Raw genomic sequence first — 11,130 nt, forward strand, 5'->3', positions numbered from 1 at the left:
GATGACATTACCTTTTCGACGCACCACCTTTGGACAGTCAGCTTGTCTGTAAAAGCTACAACTCGGTGGAACTGCCTGATGACATTAAGAACTGTACTTCTATCAGCAGTTTTAAAAACAAACTGAAAAACTTGCTTAAGAACACTCAGAACTGCAACCATTAATGTCCTTTTAATTGGCATTTGTCTGTGAGTGTGTGTACGTGTGTGCTTTTAAGATTGTGTGTGTATAAAGTTTTGTTTCACTGTGTCAGGTACTTTTTTGTAACATTTTAATGTTTTGATGTTTTTATTGTGCCCTGCCAAGGGACTGCAGACGGAAATTAGCTTAAAGCTAACTCTGGTGCAATACATCAAATGGAAACATTTATGTTTAATATTGTACATGGTCTCTTTTTAAATAAACTGATAATAATAATAATAATCATAATAATAATCATAATAATAATAATTATAAAAGGTCAAAATAGATCTTTAAAAAGTTAAATGTTTATCCATTTACAACACTAGAGCAAACTAGATTACATGTTTGCTATCGCCTGTATAAATCTACCGATGCATGAAAATTCTTTCCATTCACATGAGATTGTAACAGATTCTATGTGCTGTTCCACTAAATTGTTTGCCCTCTTCAAACTGCCAGTCTGTCAAAGTTTAACCAGTGTATCTAGTGGGTTAAGGTGTGAGGAGGGAATAATTTCTTGTCGCTAGCTTGTTTAACAACCAGGCAAATCATGCCCAGAAGATGATTAGGCTGTGATTCTAGCTGAACGGGTCATTAAACACAGAGTAACATTGACAGTTTGTTTCCTGTTCTTCCACACTGAACACTCTTTGTGAGCACTTACAACTATTGTGTCATCTTCCGAAGCAAGGCATAGCACTCTGGCCCCGAAGCATTCTGGGACACAGGTGGTGACTGAGTAGGCGTAGTCTTTATCGCTTTCCTCTCTGTAGAAGTATTGCCTGATCTCAGTAACAATCTTTCCGGGGATAATTTCCATTTCCACTGCCTTGTAAAAAATAAATAAGCAAGCACAATACTAGGCATTTAACGTTGCTGTTCTGGTTATAGTAATAATAATACGTAATCTTTGCATCACACGAACAGCTGGAGTTGATAAGAAAACTGAGAAGCTTGTTGATCTGGCCGGTAATGTCATCATAGAAAATGCAGGCACACACACACACACACACACACACACACACACACACACACACACACACACACACACACACACACACACACACACACAAACACACGTGCACACACACAAAACCTTCCCACCCACACATTTCTGTGGAAGTTTACTGTTGTTCAAGATTTAAAAAAATCTGCAAAACAAGCAGTTAAATACAGTATTCATTTGTCATTATTATGTAAATATCTCTAGAACTAAAAGAAGAACTGAGCTCTCTTACTCAATTCTCATTCCATTCTCTGGTAGTCTGTGATTTTAGAAAAAAAAAAAAAAGGAAACTAAACTCACTCCGCCCATCGTGTGAGACTACTTGAGAGAAGAGGAAGTGCTTCTCACATTTTTCACACAAACTCACAGAGGAGAAGACAGCAGGATGGTAAGAGCTTTTTAACTCTTCTTGTTCACTTGTCTTTCTCCAAAGCAACTTTTAACAACACAATGTACCAACAGTTTTCTGATTAGGGCTTTCAGTTACAGTCTTGTGGATTTTCTGTCAGTCATTAACGGTTTGCTGTATAAACAAATATTTAAAATTCCACTGTGCGACAGCCTGTGCATGTGTCTATTACATATATAATAACACCAATAACTACATAATAAGTAAATAGGTTTTAGCTGCAGCTGAATATACATTTTTAAAAATCTGTTTAGCTTGTGCAAGACTCTCCCCCTTATTATAGGAATGATGTGTGCAAAGATGTGCTCATGGATTAAAAAACTGGGCATTTACTCACTGTGTCTTTGCAACAGACAGGCAGAGTTATAACCGAAATCACTGCAGCTGGGGTAAACACTAATAACAACCTACACAACTGATTTAGTTTAAAGATATTGTGGTTATATGAGTTCTACTTTTCTTTTTCCTGGGATGAGATTTGATTATGAATCATAAATCCCCACGTGGTGATCTAATCAGTCATTTGTAGCCTCCTAAATGACTGAAAAGGAGAAAGGAAATGGAAAGTAAGCTTGCAGTTTGTCTTTCTTGATAAAACAAAAGGCAACTAGTGAAGCTCCTGTGTAGCGATACAAGTTTGACAAATTAGCTTCTACTGCCAAGTCTGTTGCCTCAGTTTAATCGGTGTCACTCTACAAAATTCTTTGCTTTGTTGTGTTTTTTTGCCTCCACATGAAAAGAAAGACGTGAACTTCATATGGGATGAATTGGTAATTTGATCTGAGGCATATGGTTCTCTAGATTATCTGATCACAAAAATTTCTTACTGTAAAACATAACAGTAAGCACTGCAGGATTTGGTAAACAAGATGACGTCATGTGGGAATTCCCTCTCTGGTAAAGCCTCATTGTTTTATAGATGTGATCATTACTGGGGTTGCTATGGTGATAAGAGAGTAAAAATAGTAAACACAAATTCGATTCACACCACACTCAGTAACAACGTGGTACGATGTCCTCTTTTTTTTCAAGTTCTCTATTTGTATCTAATGTCATTTTAAATCATTAAGGTAGGTGTAGCATTAACCCTTTGATGAACAACATGGGTCAAGAGTGACCCAAATTCAATGGAAAATGGGTATCTCTTGATCCACGTTGTGCATTAAAGGGTTAATATGAACACAGAAAAATTACATCAACTATTAAACTATATTATGAAGTAGACATTTCTCCCAAATTCACCATTTACCCCCCAATATCTGGTGATCAGATGGAAACAAATGCCTAGCATGTATTTCAATATAATGCAGGTCAAACACCACAAACTGTGGCCTCAGAAACTGATAGACAGTTGAATTAACACCTCTCTGATACAGTCTCGACAAAGAAAATCAGCATAAGCTCTCATAAAGTCAGTATTAAAGCAGAGCTACTATATACAAGGATTATTTTCATACATGCTGGTTTAACAGACAGTGTCACATACATGAAGGAAAACCAAAGCTTTATTAAAATGACACTTGAGAAGACATGATATGTGTTGCTTCTTGTTTCATAGTCATTAATATCACGTTGGGAGCTTATCTGATATCCTGATACTCAACTTATCATTCAGAGTGCTTCAGGGAATTATATGGCCATTGGGAATTCCCTCTGATGCCGTTTCTGCTTACAGGAGAAACTCTAAGGCTGCTCAGAATTAAGCCAGGTCTATGAGGGGGTGTTTCCACTGGATATCCTCTTTTATTTGATCACATTGCGGTTATTTTTTCATGCTGTACTGCAGATCTTTTAAATGTTTTAATTTTACATGCAAAATTTCAACACAAAGAACTTTTCGCAAAAGAGTGGAAGTTCTAGCTGTGTGACGAATCTAGACTTGTATACAGAGTCCAACTTTACTTTGCTATACCCTGTGACACCACGACCTTTCAGTTTTCCCCTGGGACTTTCCTCCGATTTTTTAAGGCAGTATCAACAGGCCCATAGAAGTCAAAAATGAATTAATTTCCTCATGAACAATTTTTAGATATTAGTCTGTTTAAAACTAGCTTATAAAACCTTAAATCAATGTTTCTACAGCTTTACAAAGTAATACACAGAAATATACAATAGAACTACCAGAACTGTGTACAGTTTTAGCATTTGGTTTCTGTAATACTATATTTAAAGTAATGTGGAGGAGGAAACACTAAAGAAAACTAGAAGGCAGCAGTTTCAACCAGTAGGTACAAGAATATACTCCTCGTCTCATCATAAAGACAAACAGGCTCTCCTCTTCCTGGGACTTTCCTTTGGCTTGTTGTCTCCTGAAATCATTTTGGGTGTGTTCTTTCAGCTGAGAAAACCTAATTTCCCACTCAAGACTGACTGTCAAAAATCAGTCTTTTTTTTCCAAGAGACACTGTTCACTATTTACCTAACTAAACACAAATAGCATACATTTGTATTTCCTCATAATACTGTTCTTAGTATGGACATGTAAAGAAACAGGTGGGGGTTTGAGAGAAGCAGGTGGAGGTATTTGAGACTGGCTGGTTGTGCTTTCTGCTGCAAGAGCAAAACCTCTCTGACTATGGTTGACATTTAGACGAACTGACTCACTGGCCTAACGTGATACATAAAGACGAAAAGGAGAAAAATCACCAAATATAATTTCGCCACTTTAATGTCTGATAAATGCTTTTGTTCACTGATGCCAAATTCAATGAAAACTGAATCCATCATGACACTGACTAATTTGTGTATCTTTTTTTAATCAGGCACGCTGCGACCAACAGTGTTTCCTGTAAGTAACCACACATTTTCTATGATGTCATTGTGATTGTGAAATTGCAGCAGTAGACAAAACATGATTCAGAAGTCGCTGTCATGAACAGTATGATCTCTTGCTGAAGTCTTATCGGCACTTTTGATGGATAGGTTTATTCTGGTGTGGCGTTTCAGATGTGACAATGAAGCCACAGATATGAAGGTTCATGTAGGTGTCACTTTCAAGGTTGAAACATCCACTCAGAGAAAAAAAATTGACTTACTGTGATTCAATTCTTGGCATGAGCAGAGAACTAAATAGAACATGTGGGTTTCATGACTGCAAAAATATTCAAAAAGTCAGTGTTGTTATAGTGATAAAGTGTTCAGTTGTACTACTATTGAAGTAATCCAGCAGCTGACTGTGTAATTCCAATGAAAACCCCTGGCCTTGCATTACACAGTGGAACTGCCTGTGCACCAGCAGCGAGCAGTCAAATCATCTAAATGATTAAGGATTTCAAACCTTTACAGCTAAATGAAAAGCAGAACAAAAGCCCCCTGATGCTCAATTTTAGTGTTGGAGTCAAATCTAGATTGAACTTTGAATACAAAAGTGAATGGATCCGCAGCTTCCTCACAGATGTGTGGAGGCTGGTGACATCCTGGAGTGTGTCCTTGAGTTGGTGTTGTGAAGGAGAGGAAGGTCCATCATATTAGTTTTAAAAACAGTTTCTGACAGAGGAGGGCAGGTCTAGTCAGATTTGATGATCATGTATATGAGCACTGAAAGGAATGTGTTTTGTGGCTCTCTGACATATTGGATGTGTATACACAGTATCTCTCTGTGTGTTTCTGTAGTGCTACAGGATTAATACCTGGGCAACTGTCATTTTTGTCCTGTCTTTCTAGAAGTCCAAGGTTTTGCCTCCAGCTGCTGGTTCTGGTTTTCACTATGGGGCTCGTTGTCACAGGTGAGCAGTTCTGTCAATAGCGCATGTCCATTGTGGTTTTACATTGAAACCAGCTGTTTAGTGGTTAGTAAATTTTAGGAGCTGAGTTCACGGTGCTGTGGTCAGTCACACATGAACAGAGCAACAACACATGTTATATAATACAGACAGAAATCACCAGAAACATAACATCCAACTCTACAGCACAGCAGAACTTAATATTCCCTTTTTAGTTTCTGTTTTGATTTTAAAGGGCAGCATTTACTGTGTAAGAAATACACTTTCTTGTAACATTTATAGAGAGGTTTCCTTCCACTTATATGCTCCAAAGATAAATATGAACAAGCATAGTGACTGGAAACCAGTGCCAGACTAGCAACTCCACCCTGTTTAACCCTTTAATGCGCAAGATGGGTCAAAAGTAACCCAAATCCAATGGAAAATGGGTATCTCCTCACCCACACTGCGTATCAAAGGGTTAAGGTCTCTAGATTAAGGTGAACTAAGATAATTGCCTGCTCGTTGTAAATCACACAGATATGAGAATGGTGTGACCATTGTCAACTAACTCATGTCAAAAGAGCAAGTAAGCATATTTTCCAAACTGTTCTCTGAGTATATCTTCCAGTCCATAAACTTAATGTTTCTGTTTTCAGCAAAATTGTTGTGATATAGTAAAATATCAAACTTTAGTCAAATGAAGTTAGTTCTAAGTTTGTCAACCTAAAGACAGATGTTTTCATCATCTAAGATATAAGAGAGATACTACTACACAAAAAGGAAAAAGCAAATAAGGAAAAAGAAGAAGTGAAATTAGTCTACTGCGTCAGGCAATGGACCTTCACACCCACTCAAAGCCTAAAATATGAACTGTTTACTCATATTGTACAGCTCAGTAATGTTTTTTGTCATTCCTTTTGTGTCCCTGAAGACACCGTGTTTCATAAAAGGTTTCCCGGTATGCTCTTAAACTTTACTCCCACTTACGTTTCTTTTCCAGAAAGGGTTGTTCCGATGTCGCTCAGAGGGGAAGTTGGTGGAAATGTGACCTTTAAGTCGCCCACTGTGAAGCAGGGAAAAACAAAATACATGTATCTCCAAAAGGGCAGCGTATACATCAATGGATACCACTCAACATGGAACATCACACAACCGGTATGGCAGAACACAAGAGTGGATAGCAGCACAAATGAGGTCCACATGTTTGGACTGAACATGTCTCATAGTGGGGTATACGACCTCTATATCCACTACAGCAATGATCCGGAACCGACTAGAATAATTATACGACTGAATGTCACAGGTATGCACATGCAAAGTTCAACATTTTAACTATAATTTGTTCCAGCTTTATCAGGAGTTTCTCCACACACAATAACTTAAATGTAATTCTTAAAAAATATATCGCACTGTTTTTATGTGACACCATTTCACAATCTCATGGCATTTTCATTACAATCCTTCATCCAAGTTTACTTGAAACTTAGATTAGACAGATTAGATAGAACGAGGTAAATTTATTCTTTTCCCCCGAAGTTCACAAAACCCAAAACAATTTATCTCTTGGCTTCAACTTGAAGGAACAAAAAGGCCTCAACAGAGAGGAGTCTGTGTGTACTAGTCTGACTTAGACATGAATCATACAGGAAAGCACCTCAGATTTTTTTAAAAATTTGCACCCTTCCCTTTCCATCTTGTCTCAATACTGGTGATAAACAGTTTTTCTTAGTTTCAAAAAAGCATAAACGTTGAAAACAAATGGCTGACTGTAACCAGTGTCTGTCTGTCTTCCTGTCTTCTAGGAAAGTACACTACACCTTCAGTCACACCCGTGTGTAGTGATGAAAACAATTTCAAGAGATGCATCGTGACATGTGCCTCACATGGTGGGTTCCCATTGTCCAGCATGACATGGAACGTGTTTGGGACCGAGAATACTAGCAATAATAATTGGCAAGTCCTGAACAGGACTGAACTTCAAAGTAAAGCTACCAAGTTGTTCACGAGCTCCAGCACTGCATACTTCAATTGTTCCAGAGGGGAGCTGAAGTTCAGCTGCTCTGTGAGTGGTGTAACCTCAGATGAGCATTCAGTCTGTGAGTATTTAATGCAGCAAAGATTTTTAAAAACTCTGTGGTATGCTTTAACCACTGGGCAAGTTTTGGGAAGTGTGAAAGCCAATGAAAATCCCTTGCAACCTATACCCATAATGACCTTTTTGTGTGCATTTACATCCTGTCACTGTTCGGCTTTGACAGAGGAGTTCAGTTTGTGTTTCTGTGACGAGATTTTAAGGCTCATACGAGACTAGGAGTCTGCAGCCAAACCAAATACTCTGTGGGGATGTAGTGTAATTACCTACAGTGGTGTTTTTTCAGAGACAAATGAGACGACTTAAGAAGCTGTGTTTCAAAATCAAAGCCTAGCAACTGCATTTCTTGGATGTCATGTCATCAAATTTCACTAAAGGACTGCTCCAATGTCTGGATCCTTTAAATTTTACCAAATAACATTTTTTTTAGAGACTTTTCAATCATGAGTATGTGCCTCCTCTGCTTAAAGCACTCACAGTTCTGTCTTGGAAGGACCCGTCCTACCAAGCAGCATTATAGACCTTGGCTTTGAGAAATACCTTTCGTTTAATGTGTTGGCATGCTAACAATTGCTGATCAGCACTAAATAAAATGTGTAGGTCAGGCTAATGGGAATAGTTTTCAGGTATTTGCTTGTAAACTGAAGTATTGGACACACACCTTTGATTTGATGATGGCACAAAAGGAGTTACAGGTTATTAAAAGTTTCTCCACTGTAGAGAATGAATGTCTACAAAAAGTCCTATGTCATTCTGTCTACTTGATGTTGCAAATTTTCAGTTGATGCTACAAAGAAAAACCCAAAAAGGTCACTGATACATACATTTCTTCTCATCTGTAGGTGCACACCAGGATTCACTGAACAATCCCAGTCTTATTGTGATAATTACAGCCTGTCTAGTGCCTTTCCTGTTGGTAATTTTGGGACTGTGTTGGTGGAGATGCAAGAAAAGACCAATAAGTAAGGATACAGGTTTTTGTCAGAATATAGCTGTTCTATGTACATTTGCATATCTTTAAGAATGTAAAGATGTCCGCAGGAACTGTACCGTAATGCGAAAAAATCACAACAAGTTCTGTGTTGGCTTCCAGGAACAGTGGTGGCGCAAAACGTGGTGGAAGAGCTAAAGCTAAATGGATGTGAGGAGCAAGAAGCTGTTTAGTGGAGACACGCAAAAATTCCCAAAACTTTGATTACACTGAGGTAAAAATGCCAATAAAGAAATATTGTAAATCCTATCACAGTTGCTTCAGAATATTAAATTTCATTAAGTTCTACAATCTTTCATCAGTTAGCTTATTCCTTCCTTGTTCCTTGTTTTATATGTTTTGTTTTGTTGTTGTATGCAGGGAGGTAATAGTCCTCACTATCCTCCCCCAGGAGGGGACAGAGGCATCTTGAGTGTTAAACTGATGAAGAAGACAATCCAGTTTTTGTTTCGGACCAAAAATCATAGGTGTTCAGGAAACAAGAACCAAAACTGGATGTCAATCAGATGTATTTTGTGACTGACTGCCAAGACGGGAATGACCAGCGTCCTCAAGAACCAGTGAATCACCAGGGACCACACGCTGTCAACATTTCAGTGTCACTTGTGACTTTGACATTTTTGAGGAAGTATATATTATTACTAATGAAGCAGGATGCGTCATTAAACTGACAACAGCGGACGGGAATGACTTACTTCTCAAAAAAAAAAAAAAAGCACTTTTCCAGTGGTGTGTGGTGAGATTGATGTTGCATTCTCGAAAACTGTATCTCATGGAAACACCACCTCGCACTGAGTGGTAAAGTCCAAAGAAGAAAATACTGAAAGACTTTATTGTTACACTGACGTTTGTGAGCGGAAATGAGACCCATTACACTTGCTGCTAGGGTCACTTCTTGACTGTTTTAGCATATTTTTTTTAAATTATGGTATAGTGCTGTTGCTGTACTTTAAAAATTTCCCTGTGAATTTTCCTTTAGTAGCCATGTTTAAATTGCTACATGTATAGATACAATAGAGCGGCACCATGGTCTCTTAATTTGCATCAAGAATGATCAGTAGCCAAAAAAATGTGAAAGATGCATGAATTAAGAAAAGACAGGTGCCAAAATACTGTTTGCACAATATTTGCTTTGCTGAACTTTGCTGTTTCAGCCAAACTTTCTTTAGTATTCTGTAAGCTCTTGTATTCCCTAGTAAAGTGCAATAAGGATACAAGGAAAAGAGGGTTTTTCTTGCTTTTAATTGAATGACCATTGCTTTGATCATTGGTATTTTGATCTTTTCACAATTGTGACATTTTCTCAGGTAGCTGTTCTCATTCTAAATGTATGTATGCAAAATATTTATTCAATTGTTTGTTTTTCCTACTTGATGTTGGACTATAAAATGCACTATGATTTGGTATTTATCCAAGCTGTATCCCTTTTGTAAACCAATTAAACTTGTAAAACTCAATTTTTATTGTGTTGGGGGAAGATTTACGTTCATATTTCATGTTTAGGTCCCGGCATTGCACACTACAGTAGACAGTATTTACACAATCCACACACTCACAGAAAACAACAAAAATCTTTGCTCCAGAAATAAGTTTTCAATTGCAATGCAGCCTAACTGCCACTAGATGTCGTACAAGCACCACACAGTGAGAATTAAATCCCTGGCATTGTGGTTGATTACTATAGAAATTGGGTTTGGTTTTACTATGACATATTACAAATACACCGATGTTCTACACCCATGAAACTGATCACATTAGTCATAATATACAATTTAATTTCCTTCTTCCACGGTAGAGAAACAATGTCTGTGTATTCAGCTCATGATGTGTAATCAAAGCAATGCCAAAATGATCCTTTTACACAGGGACACATATTGTATCCTTCCAGTAAAAAAAAAAAGAAATTCATGCAGCAAGGAGGTTGTAGAGTAGAAGAGGTATGAGATCAATGGTAGAAGAGGAAGAAATGTAAGATGTCTATCAGATGTCTATATTCAGGAAAAAGCAACTGGACTTCTCTTTTCTGGATCTAGACACATTTCACCTCTCATCTAAGAGGCTTCTTCAGAACTGAATAAGAGATGAATCGCCCTGTAGAATGGAAAAAAGAGAAGTCAAGTTGCTTTTTTTCCAGTGAAAAGCTTTCACTGACGCTTTAAGAATAGGAATTGTAAGATCATTTCACCACATTGTCTATTGAGTCTATGAGAGTACGTATTATTAAATATAGTTAAAATCATAGATATGCACATCACCGAAAACCGTCTGTTTCCACCTCTTTCCCTCTTCACTCGCTTCCTCTCTGCCTCATGAGTCACTGTGACAGGCTGTCAGTCCAGTCTCTGCTCTGTTTACATTGGGCAGCAGAGCAGCACCAGGCTGGTTACACTTCAGGAATGTAACCCCAAAGGTCCCTGCCCTCCTCCCTCCTCTCCTCCCCTTCTCCCCCCTCTGTCTTTCCCATCATTTTCCTTCCCTTCCTTCATTCTTTTATTCCCTCTTCGCATGTCCTCACGCCTTCCCCTCACTCTCCTTCTGCATCTTCTCCAGTCCTTCCACTCTTATGTCCTCCCTCTAATTACCCTCCCTTCTGTCCCCATCACCCTCCCCCCTCTGCCACCTTTCTCCCCTCTTTCTTTTACCCACCTCTTTTCTCTCCACCGAACGTCCACTCCCCTTTCTCCCTCATCCCTTTTTTCTCTTTCCCTTTTTAAAATTCAGGCAGCATTGTCCAAGCTCACTCAC

The 11,130-nt window shown here is 38.3% G+C and overlaps 1 protein-coding gene across 1 annotated transcript; it reads left to right on the plus strand.

Annotated features, from left to right (window-relative positions):
- Positions 1–1,551: 1,551 nt before the first annotated feature.
- On the plus strand, positions 1,552–9,842 carry LOC111572667 (uncharacterized). Its single transcript, XM_023276426.3, has 8 exons — positions 1,552–1,577; positions 4,361–4,386; positions 5,262–5,323; positions 6,303–6,605; positions 7,105–7,398; positions 8,237–8,356; positions 8,488–8,599; positions 8,746–9,842. The coding sequence occupies exons 1-7, from the start codon at positions 1,575–1,577 to the stop codon at positions 8,556–8,558; spliced, it is 879 nt and encodes a 292-aa protein (XP_023132194.3). The 5' UTR covers positions 1,552–1,574; the 3' UTR covers positions 8,559–8,599; positions 8,746–9,842.
- Positions 9,843–11,130: the final 1,288 nt, after the last annotated feature.

The sequence above is a fragment of the Amphiprion ocellaris genome, chromosome 7 (genome assembly GCF_022539595.1).
Source record: "Amphiprion ocellaris isolate individual 3 ecotype Okinawa chromosome 7, ASM2253959v1, whole genome shotgun sequence".
In the NCBI taxonomy this organism is placed as follows: domain Eukaryota; kingdom Metazoa; phylum Chordata; class Actinopteri; family Pomacentridae; genus Amphiprion; species Amphiprion ocellaris.

Coding starts and splice junctions, on each gene's coding strand:
- LOC111572667 (XM_023276426.3), top strand. Junction 5,324..6,302: donor TATGGGGCTCGTTGTCACAG/GTGAGCAGTTCT, acceptor TTTCTTTTCCAG/AAAGGGTTGTTCCGATGTCG. Junction 7,399..8,236: donor CTCAGATGAGCATTCAGTCT/GTGAGTATTTAA, acceptor TCTCATCTGTAG/GTGCACACCAGGATTCACTG.